The sequence below is a fragment of the Haliotis cracherodii genome, unplaced genomic scaffold, assembly GCF_022045235.1.
Source record: "Haliotis cracherodii isolate W230 unplaced genomic scaffold, xgHalCrac1.p SCAF_7, whole genome shotgun sequence".
Lineage (NCBI taxonomy): Eukaryota > Metazoa > Mollusca > Gastropoda > Lepetellida > Haliotidae > Haliotis > Haliotis cracherodii.
In genome coordinates, this window is record NW_027266330.1 from 8,007,299 (window position 1) to 8,031,018 (window position 23,720).

Consider the following 23,720-nt stretch of genomic DNA (forward strand, 5'->3'; position numbering starts at 1 on the left):
GACAGTCGACACCAATCGCCCTCAGCACAATAACGGTCACTAGGTGATATCGAAGGAGGAGTGCTTTAAACACAGATCTGCCTAACGGTGACACGCCGCTGACATACGATACAAACCGTCTCGGCTCTCTGACCCCAGATAAAACATAGGTTAACGGCCCTTTTACCTGAAGACGACACTGGGCGGAATGTAATTCCACAGGTGGTTAACGATACAAATGACAGTTCAAACTGTCGTCTTCAAAGGGGGGGGGGGGGGGGGGTGTTGTCGATAAGCGCGTTTAAGAGGTCGACGCGTATAGTGTATGGAATATTGATTCAAAATTTGCAGATCAATATGTATGTATAATTTATGATATTCACACATATGACTGCGGGCGTGATTTAATACCTCCCAAATATTAGCGGCGCGAATATCTTCAATGCTTCACTGTCAATGCTCTTTGGGCATTATGCCGTTATGTGTACTTGAAGGGTGAGGTGAAATGGGGTCGAACATCGCGTTCAAGATTATTGCACGTAAATAGCGACGCTCATGCAAATATATTTCTCCCGTTTGTACCAGACTAATGCCAGTTTTATTGTGCCAGCCCAATGAGATACCATGCCGCAGTGTAACATGGATAGCCAACTTGACACAGTATACTGACTCCGAGCCGAACTGTTCTTGTTTTATCCCCTTAATGCCGAGCGCCAGGCAGGGCTACAACAAGTACCAACTGTCAACGTTGACCGGGATCGACCATCAAAAAATGAGAGAAAAGGTAGGCTTTTTGTTCTCAAGACAGACGCTCTATCAACTAGAACACTCATCATCCCCTAAAGGAATCTGGGATGCAATAGGAATCCATGGCTAGCAACCTAAGCTTGTCTTAAGTTTTTTTGTTTTTTTGTTTAGTCCAGCTCTATGACGGCGGTCTGTAAATAATCGAGTCTGGACCAGACTGGACGAGTCTAGTCGCCTCTTACGACAAGCATAGTCGCCTTTTACGGCAAGCATGGGTTGCTGAAGAGTCTACTAAATGGATCACACATCTCGGTGACTTAATAGATTGCATGACATCGTAACGCGATGATGTTGGACGTTGCTCATATCGTGGTAAATAATGAGTACAGTTTTATTTAGGTTTAACTCGGTACGCACAACGCAGCCGATCCGCTACTCAGGTCTCTGCCCGCGCCTGCTTCTGCCACCGCCCTGGCGCTGCGCCTCACCCATGACGCTCAGTCTTCTCCCTGTAGGCGAGAAAGTAAGACTCCCACCCTCCCTCCCTCCCTCCCTCCCAGGGTTTGTTAGTTTTAATTATGATTTCATGTTTCACATTTAAGTTAGGGAGGTGTTTTTACATTGTTTTAACACGTAAATATTTTATCTTAATAATAGGGATCAGTGTGGTCCCGGCGAGGTTTTGGTATGGGGGACTACAATGGCATTATGAGGGAGGACAATTCCTTGAAGTCCATATTTGGTAAAAAATATCTAAACGTGTGACATGATTCAGGCAAATGCTTCAATGCTCCAACTGTAAATGGATATTATCAACCCCTGCTGCAGTATCATGAGCTTGCCCAAGAGCGACGTGTAGCTCATGCAATGAAAATACTCCATTGCTATCTTCACCGTTATTAAAATCAAATTCAACTTTTCCTCTTGTTCCTGACATCTCTGAAACGTTAGGACATAATTTGATGATGAATAATTGTTGGCAAGAGTTTCGCCAAGTTTATTTGCAATGTCAGTTTTATCAGTTATTAATTTGTCACCGTCTTTAAGATGGTGAACAGACGATTTGGAACCTTAGTCTTTTAGTTTTTGGACTATGTTCCACACCGTGGACATGGGTGTGCATGAATTAGTTTTGGAGATATAGTTCCTCTAATATTTGGCGCTTATTTCGTTTATAAGCACGTCGTGACTTGGCACTTGTAATTTTAACATTATTGAAGCAGCTGTACATTGGGTAAGTCTTATATGTTAGAACAAGGCTATAGACCACCTATAACCAAAGTTAGGCCACCTTTCTAGGTACATGTAGAAGTGTGTTTGTCCGGACCATATCTCTGAAACGTATAAGTATTCTTTCTTGAAACTGTGCACACACAAAGACCATAGTGCCTTTAAATATTCAAGGATTTTTCGAATTTTCTTTTTTCCTTTTCCATGGGTTGACTTGACTGTGCCCATATTTATGTGTACCTGACAGAGAGATACAAAGTTCCAAATCCCAATTCCATGGTGTTGCTTTGATAGCTCAATAACTTTTTTGTATGCTGACAGACAGATTAGATAGCAGTTCTCTCAACAAGTTGGACTTATAAGTAACTGTGATAATTGTTCCTTCGGATTTCTGGGGGCAGGAGGTGTTGTCATCTTCTGATGACATGTAAGATGATGACTTGTCATTCAAGGAAGGCGAACCGACGAGCACACAACATCTATTACGCATGGCAGTGTGTCGTACGTCCAGCTGATTATCATCACGAACACGCTCCCATAGAAAGTTTTAGGCGAGGGGTTAGACACTGCATACAAGACAAAATGTGCAGACCTTTACTAAGAGAGTAAATTCCCAAATATACCATGTGTTACATTGTGTATTCACAGCTTTAGGTGATGGGAGCCGCGCCAATTTACACTTTACGTGATCTGGGCTATCAGTTATCGGACTGAATGGGTTCGATCGCTGACTTAATGTCCTGGCGATTAAGTGCCTCACTCACCCCCAAAATTACTAATATATGTACTTTGCTCAGAAAGTGTTTTAACTTGTTTGATACGCATTACTTAGAAGTTGACGGGTGAGGATCTGTACAGTATTAAAGAAGTTTTTATCCTTAAAATTGTGTCTACCTCAGAAAGTGTTGTCCAAAGTATAACATTTGTTACATTAACCACTATCTGTAACGCATTATAGAACGATTACTGACACTATGTCACGTTTTCGAGCTTATCTAGATCATTGGACGTCTTTCGAGTGATTTTGTTTTGGTTGTTTGATGAAGACGCAGAACAAGGTCACACTTGTCGTCAGTTTCCTGCACATGATTCTGATTATCAAGTGATTAAGACGTCGATTCAGGTGGTCAGAGACAACTCCTCTTTGACAGATGTCTTCATTCACTTTATGTCACTACCAATGTACCATCGTAGTTTCCAATCCCGATTATGTTTCGAGGTTTGCTTGGAGGTTCACACAGTTTAACCAGCGCTTTTAAATCGTTCACATGTCAATGAACCCATCAAAACTGACGTTTAATTCTTATGCTAACAACTTTTGTATGCTTGTAGAAAGACCCTGTTGCAATGGTTTCTGTATGAATACGCTGTGATATTGCTCTTCGTACAAATACTGTGACATTGCTTATCGTGTCCTTTGTGTTTGTGACGGGTGCCAACAGTGCGGCGGAAATACGCTCACGTTTTCGCGAATACCGAGTATCATTACTATTTGATAGTTATTCATAAACATGATATGGTCGGAAAGGTACAATCGAATGCTTTCGGCAGAGATTTCTTATGAATATGGAATGAATGCTGTCCCTTTTATTTCTTAAGTGTCAACACAAGTGATATATGCTTCTGAGCTTTTGATGAAACTTGGGGAAGCAGAAACATCGATTGACCCAGTTCAAGTGAACATAAAACGCCAACGCCAACGCCAACGCGTTGTAAACAAATTGCAGTTAGGACGAGTGTTTTGGTAGCTCTCTTTATCACACACTGTCTGATCGACTGTTATTGTTGCTTGTCATCCTTGTACATGATTAGTTACGGCATTATTTCAGCCATATAGCGACGAGACCAAGTTAATTTATTCACAACTGCGTAATGTATTCAAAGTAGTATTGACAACAACATAAATATGACAGATATATGAGCATATTATATTCAAAAACAATTCATAAGACATATTTGAGCATAACAATATCATTTTATACAGTTTTAAAAAACGGACTATAGGCCACCAGTAACCAAAGCTAGGCCACCTCGCTAGGGATCATGGGGACGTACAGTACCTCTGCTTCTTGCATGATACCCCAGCAGGATTTACGTCATCACGTTAGCTACTGGTGGTTGTGCACAATGCTAGCCAATATTTAAAAAAAAATACTCATCAATGAGTTGGCTTAAAAACAATGGTTGATGATAGTTACATCGATTATGATAGGATTACGTGTCACACAGGGGGTCAATAATTTGATGGTACATTAACCTCCTGGACAGAGCCTTCAATAATGTCAGTTAATAGTAGCATCACATCAAATTTAAAAACAAGCATTTAATTATTCACATACATATTTAAAATTTATTTTACAGACCAATTTCTTTCAAGTAGTTTATAATGAGATGCTCGCTGACACGCGAAAAGACATCTTTCAGATTTACACTTTGATAATGTGAATCCCTTGCGATTGCAATGTCCCCAAGGTTATGAGTCCGTGTTAACAGCCGAGATAACATGTTTGGTGTCGACCTGTCTGACGTGATGTTGGATAATAAGGCAAACAATTATAAGGCGTATGCTATTTACTCATATAGTTATAATGGTTACAAGAAAAAATAGGTTATTGAAGGAGTTATGATTTACAATCAGCTTCAATGACGTAGGCGATGTTGTAAACATGTTTTCTTTTTTGTTCCTCGAATCCACGATTTTGAGGTCTTAAATGTAGAAATAGAACCACAAATATCTGCAGTTCACTTTTCCTGGATATTAAATAAGGTTGGAAAGGTCATAACACACACATAATACACATCAAATGTGACAAGATAGACACAATTTTATGGATAACAACTTCTTTAATACTGTAAAAAGCGACGTTTTGGTATAGATCCTTAAACCGTTGTCAAGCAAGACTGCTAAGTCTTAAAAGTTGTTATCCATAAAATTGTGTCTATCTTGTCATCCGCCAACTTCTAAGTAGTGCCTATCAAACAAGACATCAAATGTGCTATTGGCTGAAAAATCGAAAGTGCCAATGTGGCTGGGGCAGTGACGGCCAGGTTTCGGACTATTTCCGAATTCTGTGAGCCGTTTTCACGAGCGCCGTTAGCTGGGATAATTCATGCAAAGTTTCAACTGTCAAGGCCTTGTAGTTCCAGTGGACATATCGAAGAAAACCCGCCACGTATATCCCCCCATTGATGTGTGACTCACTCGCCCTTATTCACAACTCGTTATCATTACGAAAAAGAAGGTTACCCACTAGATATATTTACAAAATTCATTGTGCTGTAACAGATAGGTGGTAATCATTCAAATAATACCTTTTGGCTAAGATCTAAGATGAACTATGTTGGTGAAAAGATTTTTTATTTTTTGGTGTTTCCTGTTTCCTTTAGCATTTGTGATGGAACACTGAAAAACTGCTAATTTGGTATTCTTTCACAGGGAATAAGCTGCAACTATAACTATAAAACAGAAATAAAATGTATTTTATAAGGATTGGAAAGAAAAAGAGGTAAGCTATTATAAATATCTTTTGATGAAATGAGGCATTTTCTTTCGTATGAATACTTCAAAGAAACCTTTCAAATTATAACACACTTTCTAAAATACACGAGTATACTGAACTCTGTTAAACAATACTCACTAAAACATTTTCCAAAAGAAATGCCCTATTCGATCTTTTTAACGCATTTCACTTACTTAAAACACCAAAGGAAGTCAACATAACTTCTCAACCCCAATACAAACCAACTGTGCCAGCAATCAACACTTCGATACATTGGACAGTCTACAAGAAATTAAGATTGAAGATAAAGTTGTCAACAACATTTCATTTAATCAGCTTTGAGATTGACAACTAAACTGCTTCTCAATGCAAATCAAACTCACTCCAAGCATACACACATTTGAATCTGGAAAACACAAAGCAAGCTTGAATGCATAATGAAATTGACGACAATCGCAACATGACATCTTAGGGACAAGTTCACCAACCAAAAATGGTTATAGTTCATTGCATTCCACTGTCGCCTTGGAATGTTGTTTTGACAAATAGTTCTGAAAATGCAACATTCAATGAATAGTAATGATCAGGAATGATACACATACGATGTCAGTTTTGCTATGGACTCCTCCCTGTCTTAATGTCATGACTGATCACCCTTTCAGCACGGTATATCCGAACAGCTATCACAATGAGACATTCATAGTTTTCAAATAAATACAGTATGCATACATGGAGTTAACTGGTACAATATAGAGCTTGGCATGTACATTTTAAAACATTAATCTTGGTTTGTATATTTGTGCCCTAAGCCCTGAGGACACATACTTTTCTGTTTTAAGGAAGTGAAATTGGGTTTAACGTCGCATTCAAGATTACTGCATTTAATGAGCGACGTGCTTGCTCGAGCGTGAGGTTGCTTGTACTAGTCCGGAGAAACGCCAATTTTATATATTTTATAGCTCACTGAGATAACATGCCGCAGTTTAACATGAATACCCGACTCAGACACAGTATACTGACTCTGAGCCGACCTGTGTTTGTTTTAGCCACAGTATATTCGTATGATAAGCAATGTCACAGATTATTCCAAAGTATACTCGTCCGTTAAGCAGCAACACTGAGTATTCATACTGTAAGCAATGTCACAAGGTAAATGTTCAATAATCAATGCCATATAGTATTCATACAATCGACAATGTCACATCGTATTCATACGATAAGCAATGTCCCATTATATTCATACCATAAACGATGTCACAGAGTATAGATGCGATATGCAATGTCCCATTATATTCATACGGAAAGTATTGTCACAGAGTATACATACGATAAGCAATGTCCCATTATATTCATACGGTAAGCGATGTCACAGAGTATACATACGATAAGCAATGTCCCATTATATTCATACGGGAAGTATTGTCACAGAGTATACATACCATAAGCAATGTCCCATTATATTCATACAGGAAGTATTGTCACAGAGTATACATACGATATGCAATGTCCCATTATATTCATACCATAAACGATGTCACAGAGTATTGATGCGATATGCAATGTCCCATTATATTCATACGGAAAGTATTGTCACAGAGTATACATACGGTAAGCGATGTCACAGAGTATACATACGATATGCAATGTCACACTAAGTTAAGTTTCTATCTGTGATATACTGGTGCTTTTACCATCTTTCGTCGACCGGTTTTATGGTCCCCATTTATGTATTATGACTGTAAAACTTGAATTGGTCACGATATGGCTGAAATGTTGCCGATGTGACTGTAAACTCACTCACTCAGAGGATTATGGTTGGCAACAATAAAGACTTCAGTACAACATTTCTCCCCATAGGGTTTAGAATTCTTTAAGACTTTTGGGTGGTTTCTCTGTGCGTCTTTTCAAATTGTTCTTGATGATTAAGTTGCATCGAACCATCTGAGTCCAAATCAAATTCAATTCCCTCAAGTTTTTAAAGCATGGTACTTGTGTCCAATCTAAGTTTCATTCCCTACAAAGCTTTATCGGGGTGTTTTTATCCATATCAATCTGCTTTACCTGCATAAAATTTTAGCCCAGAAAATCTATCAAAGAAGTTTAGTAAGATTAACTGAGAAGAGGGCTTTTCCTCATGGCATCGTTGTATCATCTGCGAAATGTGCCAGTATATCTTCAATATTTCCTATTGTAATGTTTATTACATCTTCCTATCAATAGGGCACGAATATCAGCACATTATTAGTCATGGTGTCTTCATATATGGTGTCATAACCTAATATGACACTGAATACGGCAACTAAAGACATCATAACGAATTTATTATGCCGAAAGGTTTACACTATTTGGTGTCATTGTGGCACATGTCATGTCAAGATGAAAACATGACACCTACAACCGGTATAAACGATAGGATCTGTACATGTGTTTCAGATACAACGCTTTAACTTAAACATAAACGTTATCAATGGAATAATATTGCACTAAATGTGTACGTTTAAAGTATTATGGCTAAAATGGATAGAAATATAACATATCCGCATGTTAGCAGAAATCTGCGGTCAACTGTAACTTGATAGCAGTCCGCTTTCCCCTAACGACGGGCTGCTGTCTATTCTAATCGTATGTGACGTCATTGGTGTCACGTTTCTTGTTTGTGACGTCATCCTATAATAATGTTCTATGACGTAGGAATTTGTGACCTCCGTTGTAAGCTTTTCTTTCATAACTACTATGAATAAAGTCACGAACGTGTTTTCTTTAAAAATTAAATTCTTTGCGCATCACAATTGATTTTATTAAAACATAAAAACAGTGTCGAATTGTACCAGAATTTCCACGTGAAACATGTGAGGTGGGTGTTGGTAAATCCAAAATGGCTGCCACTGACGGTATATGATCTCATGTGGGGTTAGTAGTTCTGCCTTCGATTGGTAGATCTCACTTTGAGCCATAATAAAGTATAAATATGTATGTCAACAGCGCAAATATTGAAATTTCTGATTCCAAACTTACTTGGAATACAATATAGAAAATATTTATAAAAAAGTAAAAAGCGATTGCATTTCTCACGGCTTCTTACGCTTTTCAAAATTCATAATACAATACTCTCTCCTTTTTATAGAACATTTATTTAAAGCATTTTAGTTTTTAATGTCTACTGCAGGTATGGAAGCCTGCCTTTTCAAAATATTCCTAAAAAAACATTCCGTATTATAACATACGGAGAGTAAAATCTCAGGTACCCAACTTCAATTAATGAACAGCAAATTGTCAAAACGGAGCGTAGGATAATAACTGCATCATATGCGTCAGTCTCTACCTTCAAGCCACCGACTGCACATGAAAACAAACAGGGCCCGGAAACAATTCATACCAGGTAGTAGTAGTCTTTTAAATTATTATCTTTGCTATATTTGTTATCTTATCCTGCCATAATCCCCTTTATCAAAGTTTACTATTGCTGTAATATATGTGTAGATATACATATAGTACAGTAAACTACGGTTATAACGAACTCAAAGGGACCACAAATTTTTGTTCGTTATAACCGTAGTTCGTTATAAGCATATATACAGCATATATACAGCAAGTGGCCGGGACCGGAAAAACAGTTCGTTATATCCGCCAGTTCGTTATAAGCGTGTTCGTTATAAACGTAGTTTACTGTATACCTATATTTACTTTTAAAATTCCATTCCCGTCGTCACTTAGTTATAATGTTCAGGGGGCACGGGTGGCCCAGTCGTCTAAGGCGCCAATATTCGCTGTGCAGAGTTGCGTCCCTTGGGCACGCCAGAAACCTATGATTGTGGGTTCGAATCCCGGTTCGCCCCAATTATGTTTCGAGGTTTGTCAGCACCATACCCGTGCTCGTGGGTTTCACCGAAGTGGTAAACGTCTGAGACCTGCATCACTTCGGGCTTTCCTCCCACATTAAGCTGACACACCGTGATATAACTGGAATAATGTTAAAAGCGGCGTTAAACCAAACTCACTCACTCACTATAATGTTCAATTGTCTACATGTTTTTACCTGTGATTGTAATGGTAAGAGTTTATTTTATTTTGTACATATTTTAATGTCATATATGTTCCTGCTAATTAACTGTGCAATATGAACTCCTCTTGGGATAAGAAAGTCTTATCTTATCTTAGAGGTTGATATTCTGCTAATTGATAGGACCTGCCTCTCTGTGAAACCAATGGTATTGAAGCTATGTGAATGGATAGCATCGTCATATGTCCTACCTCACTATTGTGATGCGACCAGGGTGACTCACTGCTGACGAAAGGGAACAGGAGAACACATAGGCTTCTATCAGAGAAACATTAGTTGATTTGTGGGTTACCCATCCGTTGTGGTTCAGATCAATGATATTCATACGATTTGAAGGACAATTCACACCAGGTAAGTAGGGTTAACTCTCGTATCTAGGAGCGTTGTACTTCATGTTAGTCACATATGGATGGATACTGCATGGCGTGTTCATCGTTCCTATAGTCATTGTCTTCTAAAGAGTCTGTGTATGCATACACGCATGCATGGTAGCCTCGTCTGCCCGCTAGAGTGTGTTTTGTTCTTCCTCCACTTGCTGACGAGGAGTGGGGTTTAAGAATGTCCTGCCTGAATATAATTATTGCTTCTGGTGCTATTCCATCCTCCACATTTTTGTTACAAAATCCAACAATAGAAGGTATCCTGGTTATTTTTACTTTGAATTGTGTCCATAATGCAAATATAATACCCGGTACAAGGCATGGTAGTACGTTTTAATTGTTTAACGCCCATCATTTCGTGGCCCTTAATAACACTATGGTTCATATTATTTATAAGCAATTCTACCAGGACATTAAATAATGCTTGATTCTGATTGCTTGAAACAATATCTTTTGTATCTGAATCCTCTTTGATTTAAAAACTGAAGTAAAGACGGGCGTATGAATACATTTATACATAGCTGACCATTACCAATACGAACCGAACATGTTGAACAGCGGATGATGTTGGGAACGATTTTGATGTCCTAGGCCTTACCCTGTCATTTGTTAATGGTAAGATGACCACACTAAACGAAGGTATATCTTTTGCATAACGTTGATATAACCGTTGATAACTTTTAAGGTCATGTGAGGTATTTTCTCATGAATAAAAAAATATTTAAAGTAAAATACACATTAGCAATAGGGTGGTTTGAAAAGCTTTATTCATAACAAACCTTTCTGTGACCGATATTTATCGCCATCTCCGTGAACCGCCAACGTTAGGATTTGGCTGTAGGGGATTTGAAATTCCAGCAGAAAAATACTTCTCCCTTCAAAAGGTCACGAAAGCTCACAAACAATTATTTCGCCATCAGTGCAGAGGCACTGCATAGGGATTAGGTCACAAACATGATGAAAGCCATTTTCGAACAAGCACAACTAAGTGAAACGTAGAGGGACCACTGTATCAGGGCACAACTAAGTGAAACGTAGAGGGACCACTGTATCAGGGCACAACTAAGTGAAACGTACAGGGACTACTGTATCAGGGCACAGCTAAGTGAAACGTAGAGGGACCACTGTATCAGGGCACAACTAAGTGAAACGTAGAGGAACCACTTTATCAGGGCACAGCTAAGTGAAACGTAGAGGGATCACTGTATCAGGGCACAACTAAGTGAAACGTAGAGGGACCACTGTATCAGGGCACAACGAAGTGAAACGTAGAGGGACCACTGTATCAGGGCACAACTAAGTGAAACGTAGAGAGACCATTGTATCAGGGCAAAACTAAGTGAAACGTACAGGGACCACTTTATCAGGGCATAGCTAAGTGAAACGTAGAGGGACCACTGTATAAGGACACATGTCTTTTTCATGCTATGCATTGTAGATACATATGAAAATAACTTGCAAATGATTAAGTCCGGATGATTGTGTAGATAAATAGAGAATACTACACTCATTCTCGTTAGATACCATTTTTACGAAACAAGTGGACTTTCTATGGTATCTGACCGAGCGAAAGCGAAAGCGAAAGTTTCTTAATGAACAACACCCCCCGAAACAGCGCCACGGAATACCCTTCGAAGGGGACACTGATGGCACAACCGGACCATCCCAAATAAGTCTAAATATCTGTCCAGATAGTTTAAACAGACTTCATTTCACCACGCTTATCCTTTTACGTTAAATTGAAAGTTGCGAAAGTGGTCGGATGCGTCACGCTAATGGGGACCCTCGCTCTATTGATCGGTAGTCGTACATTGTAAATGGATATAGCTCAATTATATAATGTCTGTAGAAGCTCTATGCATAACTTATATATAATGTAAACCGAATTTGATGCGTGTGACTATGTTATTTGGTTTAATAAAATGTTTGTAAATATCTCTCCTTCTCATTAATTTCTTCAGTTCTGCCTTGTAGTTGCAAAATGAATGACGTCTCGCGATTTTTTATGAATGAAAAAAGTAGTCCCGGCGTGACAGAGGTCACGGTTATCCAATCAAAACGAATAAAACAAGGTCAACCTTGTACGTCACACGTGTGACGTACGGATTTAGTATCTTACCACCTGTATCTTCACCACGTGGGTAATAAATGTTAACTCTGTTTTCAAGAACAAATACAAATAAATGTTTTTAAAATGACATAAATGCATTCATACAATAATCATAGGACGTACAGTAGTCTTGTACAACCTTCCGGGACTCATGAAAGTGGCAAAATGCGTCATGTCACTCGATTTGATAGACATGATATCTGAAAGGAAAAGACAAAGGATCTTTTATAATGTATGTCCTGAAGTAGTTCCTGCTTAAAGTGTTCTTTAACTGGTTAAATATATCTAGGTTACATGTTTAGGCATATACATTATTTCATTACCAAATACATGATAAACTTTCTTTATTCTCTGGAAAAACTAAACACATACAAATATATTTTGTCTAAGATGTACAAAATATAGCAAACTTCTAAAGACGATAATATATAAATGCAGCTCTTGGGATAGAGTAGATCATGACAAGTCCACATCCCCAGTTCATATCCAATACATGACTTTTTAAATTAACAATCGACACTTATATAAGCGATCAAATGAAAACGTAGTGGGACACACAGGTATTTATCGGTAACCTAATAAATCGGAACTAACAACCAATCATCCCTACTTGAGTTGTCAGTATAGACATGCGTAATGTATAGATAGTCAAAACTGAGTCATGATTTATAATTTTGCCCAAACGGATCACCTGTTGATTTCCGCGACAAAGTTGGTTAGTTGGTTGGTTTGTTGTTCAACGCCACACTTAGCAATATTCCAGCTATATGACGGCGGTCTGTAAATAATCGAGTCTGGACCAGACAATCCAGTAATTAATATCATGAGCATCGATCCACTCATTTGGTTTTGGTTTGGTTTGATGTTTAACGCCGCACTCAGCAATATTCCAGCTATATGACGGCGGTCTGTAAATAATCGAGTCTGGACCAGACAATCCAGTGATTGACATCATGAGCATCGATCCACGCAATTTGGATCGATGACATGCACCAACCAAGTCAGCGAGCCTGACCACCCGATCCCGTTAGTCGCCTTTTACGACAAGCATAGTCACCTTTAACGGCAAGCATGGGTTGCTGAAGACCTATTCTACCCCAGATCTTCACGGGTCCCACGCAATTGGGATACGATGACATGCATCAACAAAGTCAGCCAGCCTGACCACCCGATCCCGTTAGTCGCCTTTTACGACAAGCATAGTCACCTTTAACGGCAAGCATGGGTTGCTGAAGACCTATCCTACCCCAGAATCTTCACGGGTCCGCAACAAAGTAAACAAATACCAAACTTTATTACAAAATGGCTTAGCAATGGCCAAAAGAAGTTGTAGCTTTTATTAGGTACAAGGCGAAAAGGTTAAATTATGGTCAAAATACAAAATACCTTAAAACAAATTAACATGAAAACGGAACATATATGTTTTCAATATGGCTGCCATATAAGGTGAGATCAAGGTCAAAGTTAAAAATATCGTGAAAAACATGCATTCTATGTATAATATACACGTCTTCAATTTGACCACTGGCGTTGGCAATTTCCAGACATGGTGTGGTGAACAAACCATTCCAACCAGCACGTTTCAGGCCTCTGACCTTGGCGACCTAATTGCAATTCCAGTTTTGATGCATTGAACAAACTTCAGATCAAATGTCAGTCAAACCCATCAAGGCATTTCAGAGTCGTCAAAATTATAATAAGTTTATGGACGCCGACGAAGCCAACGCGCAACATGGCGAGACATTATCTCAAACGGCAAGGGGAGCTATAATAGTGTCTCGACATTGTAGTTCACCTGGATAAAAGTTAACAGCTACAGTTGCCAGATTGGAAACTTCAAACAAATGGTGAGTCATCTCTCATAAAGCAATGAAACTGAAACTTCACATTCATGTTCCCATCAATGATGACATGTACTTGTTCAAGAGTTCGGAAAACAAATTGTTCATGACCATTACCAAATCGTGTTGAGTTGACATTATTAGTACCTTGACACTTCGACCCTACTGAAACTATAGCTTCTTGTGGGTATTAAGCGTCCATTCTGTTACAAAATGTACTGACATTTTGTCCATGTGTAGTTAGTAGCGTAACTCAACATGTTTTGGCTGTAGTTTTTTCACTTTCAGCTGCACTTTGCCCATATCGCTGCATTCCCTCAACATGCAATTACTTGCACTGTTTGTACCAGGATCCTAGTTCTTTCCAAATACGCTTTAAGCACTGGATTGGTTGGTTTGTTGTTTTACGCCGCACTCACCAATATCCCAGCTATATGACGGCGGTCTGTAAATAATCGAGTCTGGACCAGACAATACAGTGATTAATATCATTAGCATCGATCCACGCAATTTGGATCGATGACATGCACCAACCAAGTCAGCGAGCCTGACCACCCGATCCCGTTAGTCGCCTTTTAAGACAAGCATAGTCGCCTTTTACGGCAAGCATGGGCTGCTGAAGACCTATTCTACCCCAGATCTTCATTGGTCTTAAGCACTGGAACATCATCGCTTCAGAAACTGGACAAGTAGAATTTATTCAAGAGGTTCGAATTTGATTTTTCAATATGGCCAACATTGAACATTGACCATTACTCAGTTCTGCTCACGTACTGTTATGCACTTACATTCTCCCAATAGGCATTTTTGGCCGGTTATCATCTTTGTTATTAGCAGATTAATGGGGCCGAAGTTTTGGCATGTATGTTTCTCTTATGCTGGCATAATATGTTGTTTATGTAATTAGGATTTGAGTGTTTATTTTTGTGTGAAGCAGTTGAAAAACTAGATGGAATTAATCTCTTTAGAACATTACAAGGGTCGATGTTAACACTTTGTGTGAAGTGAATTTACCTGTTCTGTATTGCAACAATTTGATACAGTGAAAATTAATCCTTGAAGATTTTGAAACATTGTGGAAATTTACATGGTTCATATTTGTTAATATTTTACACAATATGTATGCAGAAAATATTGAAAATCAATGCTGACAACAGATCTTGGAAAATGGTTTTCCTTGTTGACATTCTTAGCTGTTAAACGAGTGAGTGAGTATGGTTGTACGCCGCTTTTAGCAATATTCCAGCAATATCACGGCGGAGGACACCAGAAATGGGCTTCACACTTTGTACCCATGTCGGGAATCGAACCCGGGTCTTCGGCGTGACGAGCGAACGCTTTAACCACTAGGCTACCGACCGCCCCCTTAGCTGTTGACCACCTACCAGGTGAGATTCAGTGCCATGGCCATATTTCTTATCAAGTTGCATCTTGAAGTTTACATTTAACATTTGTTTCAGATGTCCAGTTTTCCACTTCAGAGATGTTGCAGTCTCTTGGTTGTGCTTATGGTCGCAGTCTTGTTTTTTTCATGGAATGGCTTTGTCAAGTAAGAACGATTAAACTCGTGGGGATTCAGGTGGGGATTAGAAATAGGTCCCCCCGCAACCTATCCTGCACAAAGACAATCAGGCATACAGGCAATCAGCCAAGACCCAGCCTGGCTGTCTGTAGTCAACAAGATAATTGTTGAAAGTCAGGAACAGCAATAAAACGATGAGTTGATTTTATTTAAAAAGAGGTGACTAAATGAATCGGATGGTCTGATTCAGTTACCTGGTTCATCTCTGATGCGTTGTTCCATGATCATGATGTCAGTCACTGGATTGTCTGGTTGTCGATATGTATTGACATACCATCGCATTTAACTGAATATAGCTGTGTAAGGGGTGGAACACAAAAGACACAAACAAACAAAATAGGGGCATAGGACTCACCATAGGGGCGCGGTAACTTACCGGAACGTTGCTGAAATCAGATACATCACCACTGCCTCGCTACATATATGATCATCACAGGGGTGGAACCACTTTGACTAACAAAGTGATGTTCCAGCTGTCATTCATACATGGAAGTGCATGATGTTCACATTTATTGAATACAATTTCAGGGGGGCGTAATCAGTACATCCTTTGGCATAATTACTTAATTAAAATGTGAACATTTCCAAAAGCTCTTGAGACGTTTCGATAGTTCCGATGTGTCTGAGATGTACATACGCATACCCGACAGCCATCATACAACTCAGAAGCCAGTGCCGGAGCTTGGTATCTTTCTCCCTGACTAAATATATCGTCAATCGAACTTGTCCGTTGCGCGTAAAAGGCAAAATAGCGGTAAAATTTTATTGAAGGATCCATGAAAATTAGTGATAATACCGGATGTTCGCGAAAACAACTGTTTTATTAACAGTGATGGTGACAATTGTGTCATTGTGAGTTTCTGAAATGCTTGTCCTCATAGAAGAAGCTGTGTCACGTCGTGTCCTGGGCCTGGTATACAGAAAATATATCTCTAAGAGTACAATCTACTTTATTGTTTCAAACTAAAATGAGCGCCTCGAGGTATGCATTATGAAACATCTGTCGACACAAGGAAGGGCAAAACTAGATTATAACAGATGAGGACTTGGACTAGTAATACTATGTTGCCAGACAAAAACATACCACTATACATTAACAGTACTTGCGTAAGAGGCGACAAACGGGATCGAGTGGTCAGGCTTGCAATATTTCAGCTATATGATGGCGGTATGTAAATAATCGAGTCTGGACCAGACAATCCTGTGATCGACAACATGAGCATCTACAAGCATAGTCGCCTTTTACGGCAAGCATGGGTTGCTGAAGACCTATTCCACGCCGTATCTTCAAGGGCCATATGTCAAATGAACCTCAATCCGAAATTTTAACCAACGTTTCCTAGTTGCCTAGAAGCCATAGCAGAGCAGAAATGTCTTTGCCTAAGATCGATACCTTCGCATGTAGAATGAATGTTGTTTAATTATCTAATCTGATCACGACGGACTTAACCGGGATCGGGTTGTCAGGCTCGCTGACTTGGTTGATGCCTGTCACCGTATCCCAATTGCGTGGATCGATGCTCATGATGTCAATCACTTGATTGTCCGGTCCAGACATGATCATTAACAGACTGCCGCCATAAAGCTGAAATATTGCTGAGTGCGGCGTTCAGGAAAAAACAACCTTTTTTAAAAACGTTTAACTATGTTGTGTTGCATATACCTAAATATAACTAAAAGGTGAAACAATGTTAAACTATGCATATTATCTTGCAGGTTTCAAATGTCACCACAGCCTTACCCTTCAATCGCTAGAAGCCAAAAGCAAAGCCATGTAATGGAAACACAAATCGTTCCAGAAAGCTATGTGCTCAGTGATGCCGAAATCGATGATGTAAATAGTCATGCATCTTCAACAACCTCTAAGATGTCAATTATCAACCCTAAATTTGTGTATAAACTTAATGGAACAATCCGTGTTAAAATCGAACTTTTTGACCACAAGAATAGAACAAAAACCCGAGGTGGCGATATGCTTATTGTATGGATGCGAGACAAAAGCAAGGGAGCTGCTTCAGCCGGAACTGTTATTGACCATGACAACGGGACATATACTGGTGTTCTGCGGATCTTGTGGACCGGAAAAGCTGTCATCCGTGCAGCAATGTTGGCTCCAAGAGAAAAAATGGCTTTTGTAAACAGGGAATTTAGACATGGATATGGTGGTAAGATTCTGATATGCTTATTTAATACACCTGGATTAACAGAGACGAGTTCGGGGCACATGGAAAGCAAATTTGTGAACAAAATTGATGTTTGTAATTTAACAGACAAGCATTATGGTGTTCCGCTGTATTGTGACAAACCCAAGAAGAAAGGAGTTCAATGCAGCCACTGGACAGGGGTCAACTCACTAGGATATCTAGCAGTGAGTGCAAGGCCAAACAGCAAATGGTACTTGTCGTAAGTATAAATTATTATTTAATGCAACAAAATCCTTTCCACATTCTTAAGAAATTTCTACCCAAAGCAGAGTCGACTTTATGATGAGCATGTGTGTATGAATCACGACCATACAGTGATGATACCAGGTATTCACGAAGAGGTGAGCTTGTCCTGCTCCACCGGTGGCACCCGTCACAAACACACGCAAAGGCAAGCCACATTTTTATCTGTAAACATAAAACTCATATGGTACAAATCATAGTAGGGAATTGCATCGGGCGTCATTTAGACAGTGATGCTTCAAATGGGGAAATGTCCTCCACATATCTACCATAAAACTTTGAGAAAGCTTTACTGAGACCTCGAACTCAACTTAAACAACTTCAGAGCAAGAGTTGTAAGACGCTCTTTGAAATCTTGGTAGAAAGAGCATGCTTAATTGTACCTCAAAAGCAGTACCTCCAAGGGCTAGAGCTGCAGGAATATTGCTCGCCATGAAGTGAAAGTAGACCCATTGCTACTGTAAATATTTAAGTAGATTAACTCATGAGTATAGATGGATTTGCTGTTTATTCGTTTATTGACGCTTCACTCAGCAATATTACAGAAAGAAGACAGCGATCTCTAATTAATTGAGTCATAAAATAATTATTTTTACAAGCCCCGAACAATGCGGCCGTGTACAATCAAATATTATCAACCAAGTTTACAACAAGCCTGACTAATTGACCAGCATGACCTACCATAATAGTCTTACTGTTAGACACTAGTATATATTGCAAGAAACAAATCATAATTAATAATTTCAGATCAGCCGGCCCAGCGGTTCTTCCAGACATTGTCACAGTCAAGATTCCTACTGGTATGTCAGCATGTTCTTTAGCTGGTTTGCTAAACTGATATATAGTCTCTGAAATTATATTCTGAGGTTAGTCATTTGATATAAGATGAAAGTCCACAGCATCTCTTGATTTTAGAGAGAGCAAACAAATCCACAAGGCTGTTATTCCTTTGAAGTCTACTACGTATGTAAATAATTCTATCACCCAGTGTGTTTGACAGAATATGTTTTACCCATAACCCCTCAGCCAGTCCCACTCTCTCTCCTGAACCTCTTCACTCTCCCTATTCGTGTCTGTTTACTTCCCCCAGCTGTAGGATGTTATAGGGTAGTAAGTACGGCAACCTTAAGCAGGCCAGGAAAACACAAGATACGATGTATAGTTGTTTGTGTATGAGTGAGTGAGTGAGTTTGGTTTTACGCCGCTTTTAGCAATATTCAAGCAAAATCACGGCGGAGGACACCAGAAATGGGCTTCACACATTGTACCCATGTCGGGATTCGAACCAGGGTCTTCGGCGTGACGAGCGAACGCTTTAACCACTAGGCTACCCGACCGCCCCTGTTTGTATATGAACTAACTTATAAATCAAAATGCATGTCTAATTGTATCTTAATGTTTCAGTGCAAAACACAACACTGCCGGCAACGGTTCCATGTAGCAGGTCAAGCGTTCGGAATTCTTGGGTGTCGAAACCTGTAGGTTTCTTTTACAACTCTACGTGGCGCCCCTTGTTGTGTTTCAACGACGTAACTGTGGAAGACTATGACCTCTGTCTAGCCAACAGAACTCTTCGAATGTTTGGTGATTCGACTGTCAGACAGTGGTTTTCTTTCTTCTACAAACATCTGAATCTTACTTGGAGAGTAGGGCCATGGCAAATAACAAAGAACCTTCAACCAACAGGCAACTGGTATTCCTATTCCGAAGCATACAAAAAAGATTTCAACTATACCATCTTTTGGGCCCCCCATGGTCTACCAATGACTTTTAACAATGCCAATAGGACTGCCCTCCGACCATCCTTTGTTCATCTCGATGAGATACCTTCTGGTTCTAGAGACATTGTGCTCATTCATCTATATGCTCATTTTCTCTTCTATCCAGTACACATGTTTAGATCTCAAATACAACGCATTAGACCAGCAGTACAGCGATTATTGGAACGGGCGCCAGATATAAAAATCGCTATAAAAGGACCCCACTATTTTGTATTAAACAGCATTATTTATACATTTGGTAGAATGTGGGGCCCCGTATATGACAAAATTATCAGAGAAGAGTTTGTAGGCCTTTATGACCGTGTCATTTACCTCGATTTTTGGGAAATGCTTCTTTCTGTAGAGAGTCCTGATGTTCATCCAGGTGAAAAATTGATAAATACCATGATTCGCACTTTGTTCGGATACGTCTGTAAAAAATGAGCATGTCAGTTTGCATCTTTATGAATACCGACTCAATAAAATACAGTGTTATATGTGTCTCTTCTTACTCCTTTACTTTCAAAACCACACTTTATATATAAACAAACAGAGCGCGTCGGGGTAACCTTGGGTCAGAGCATTCACTGCTCACGCTGAAGACTTCAGTTCGATCGCAATGCGTGAAGCCCATTTCTGATGTCCTCTGCGTAATATTGCAGAATATTGCATGAAGAGGCATACAAATAAACTTTCCCACTCACTATAATAACGTGCAATGAGAAAGTAATCATGTCATGGTTCAGTGAAATATCAATACAGTCGGGAATGGAACGGCAACAGGAAGCAAAATGTCGTCAGTTTCTTGCTTGCCACTCAAATGTCCGTTCACTACAACCACATCAGTGCGGTTGTCATGTGTAATACCACCCTACACCATGGCACTACGGCCCCCATACCGATCATGACCAAGAATGGTTGCCCTGGCATACCGCTCGCCGCTACGTAGCCAACAACATTTTCTGCCATCTGTGAATCGGAGGCAAAACATTGTATGCGTCTGTAAACTTTAAGGAACATTTTCGTATCAAACGTAACTCGTTTACTTAATCCTGCAGCTCCATACTTTTTTAGGTATTGTCTAAGGTCAAAAACAGTACCTGTATTACCATGATGTTTTTGGCAGTAAATTTCAATCACAAGTCACCAATATCTTCTTTATTTGTTGTGAAATGTTTGTTCTATCCGATGACATTGGTATCGCCCAGCTCCTGTGGTCAGTCATCCCATGCCATGATTTTAGCCATTTGTCATGGTTCAGAAATAGGGTTGTGCTTAACTTTTTTACTTTGTGGATATGTGCATTCCTACACACGCACAGAATAATATTTAGTAAATATGTCTATGCAGCTTCAGGGGTTGTGCTAGGTGGTGAGATAAATAATGAATTGATATTTTAAGGGACATATAGTTACATGTATTCATATTATCGACTTTCTTTTCAACGCAAAACTCGTGAGTAGGTCGTTTAACGAAAACAATGTATCTTTGCATGTACAAAAGTCTAACTGTCCCGCCGAAGTTGGTTGTATCTAAAACTGAGACACTGCAGCACTGACATCTGTCACAGTAACATTAACTTTCACGAGGACATAATTATCTCGCTTTTATGTACAATTTCACGTACAAGTCATGTACGTCACATTCTTACCTACGTGATTGGATTATTTGTACGTGAAATTGTACAGAAAAGCGAGATAATTATGTCCTCGTGAAAGTTAATGTTGTGTCTGAAACACCTATGTCCTGGACGGGACGCTTGCGCATGTAAGTGTTTGTTACATTTTTCAACAAAATCCAGGAATAACGCATATGATATATAATGACAGCAGGCCTAGTACTGACAGACTGACACACAACTATAGGTACTTTGACAGATGTCAGTGCTGCAGTGTCTCAGTTTTAGATACAACCAACTTCGGCGGGACAGTTAGACTTTTGTACATGCAAAGATACATTGTTTTCGTTAAACGACCTACTCACGAGTTTTGCGTTGAAAAGAAAGAAAGTAGATAATGTGAATATATGTAACTATATGTCCCTTAAAATATCAATTCATTATTTATCTCACCACCCTGCACAACCCTTGAAGCTGCATAGACATATCTACTAAATATTCTTCTGTGCGTGTGTAGGAATGCACATATACACAAAGTAAAAAGTTAAGTACAACCCTATTTCTGAACCATGACAAATGGCAAAAATCATGGGATGACTGACCACAGGCGTTGGGCGATACCAATGTCATCGGATAGAACAAACATTTCACAACAAATAAAGAAGATATTGGTGCGTTGTGATTGAAATTTACTGCCAAAAACATCATGGTTAGTAACACAGGTACTGTTTTTGACCTAAGACAATATCTAAAAAAGTATGGAGCTGCAGGATTAAGTAGACGAGTAACTTTTGATATCAATATGTTCCTTAAAGTCCCTACTTGACATGACACGTGAAACAGATCAATAGCGGTTATATCCGCCACGTGCCCGGATGACGCATTCCACCCTACATCTCATGCCTCCAGTCAGACGTTTTATCTGTTTAAGGGTCAACAACAACCACTCCTGATGCAATGCTGCTTCCAATTGGCGTAAATCTTGTACAGGAGGACCTCGTTCCAGTATGAGCCGCCCCGGAATATCCCAATTCCGTTCAAGGGGGTTCAAATCTGGGCTCATTGCTGGCCAGGGAAGAGTCGTTATGACATTGGCCCTCATGTAATCCACGACTGGATGCGAACGATGAGGCATGGTATTGTCATCCATGTACTGAGGTGGAGTAGGAAGAGGGTGGTTGTCAAAATGATGAAAGACGACTGGCCTTAAAACGCCCCGGATGTTCTGAGCCCCTGATTAGTTTCCCCTTATGGTGACCAAATCCAACCTGCAGTCATGAGAGATACACCCCCAAACCATTACCGAGCCCCACGGTATGCAACAGTTGGTTTAATCTTCTTGGGGTGTAGGACGTGTTCCAATTCCACTTAACTCTAGTTCTTTCATCAGTGACGTGGAGCAGAAAGCGACTTTCGTCTGACCAATGAATGGATCAGTCTCCAAGTTCTCAGATTCCAGTTTTGTCGCGCAATACACCATGCTAAACGAGCAGCTTTGTGGTGATCACTCAACAAGGGTCGTTCTATGACTCGTCTAGCTCTCAGTCCTACTGCTTTCAGCCGTTTCATGAAGGGTCTGGGGCTGAAACGACGATTGGGCAACCACAGCTGTTTCAACTTGTTAAAAAGGGTTCTCGGCGTATGTGACGAAGAAGGTTCCTGCTTCGCGATGTGTCGTCACAGGAGGTCTTCCGGATCTAGGACGGTCCTTACATTACCGATCTGAGCATGTTTCTCGACTAAACGGCTTACGGCAGTGTAATGATACCCCAATTTCCGAACAATGGCATTACAAGACATTCCTGCGTTATGCGTTATTATTTGCTATCTTGTGGCGTTTGATAATCGCCTTCGTGCCATGGTCACAAAATTTCATGAAATAACTTTTTAAAGCCGAGCTTAAGAAAGCAATTTTAACGTTTGGATATACTGCTTTTAGAGATACTCGAGGGTAGCATACTGCACGGGCATGCCATGCATGGCACGTGAGCTTTCGTCACGTATGACTGATTACATCATCTCGAGTGAACATAATTCTTCACGTAATTATATCTTTCATGATTGTTACAAATATTGGGACCAAACAAAAATGAAATATATCAGGGTATGCTTAACCTTTTTCTTTGTGTATATAATATGAAACTGCTATGGATAACGACTTTTTTATTCTTTTCAACGTGTCAGGGCTACTTCTTCTTCACCGACAGAAATAGTCAAGTTTACTTCCTTAGTCAGTGAACTACACTTCACACACTAACATGATAGATTTTACTAACCAGCTAGTAAATATTTGCTAATTAGACTAGTAGATTAGTACAATTTACTTATCGGTTAGTAGAGATCACCATCCGTCTTTCCAAGAATCTCCTTCTCATTATTTACCAAGTGCAATATTATATTTACTAAGCTTGTAGTGAGTTTTACTTCACTGGTAACTAGTGGTGATTGATAACGGGATGCTGTACA

At 39.6% G+C, this 23,720-nt stretch overlaps 1 protein-coding gene across 1 annotated transcript; it reads left to right on the forward strand.

Annotated features, from left to right (window-relative positions):
• The first annotated feature begins 682 nt into the window (after positions 1-682).
• Positions 683-20,080, forward strand: LOC139448362 (NXPE family member 3-like). Its single transcript, XM_071229902.1, has 5 exons — positions 683-763; positions 15,308-15,396; positions 17,146-17,832; positions 18,624-18,676; positions 19,281-20,080. The coding sequence occupies exons 1-5, from the start codon at positions 683-685 to the stop codon at positions 20,078-20,080; spliced, it is 1,710 nt and encodes a 569-aa protein (XP_071086003.1).
• The last annotated feature ends 3,640 nt before the right edge of the window (positions 20,081-23,720 follow it).

Bases quoted from the DNA above. Each gene is read 5' to 3' on its own strand.
- LOC139448362 (XM_071229902.1), top strand. From the start codon at position 683: ATGCCGAGCGCCAGGCAGGGCTACAACAAGTACCAACTGTCAACGTTG. The intron at 15,397-17,145 runs GTAAGAACGATT...ATTATCTTGCAG, and splicing joins TCATGGAATGGCTTTGTCAA to GTTTCAAATGTCACCACAGC. The intron at 17,833-18,623 runs GTAAGTATAAAT...TAATAATTTCAG, and splicing joins AACAGCAAATGGTACTTGTC to ATCAGCCGGCCCAGCGGTTC.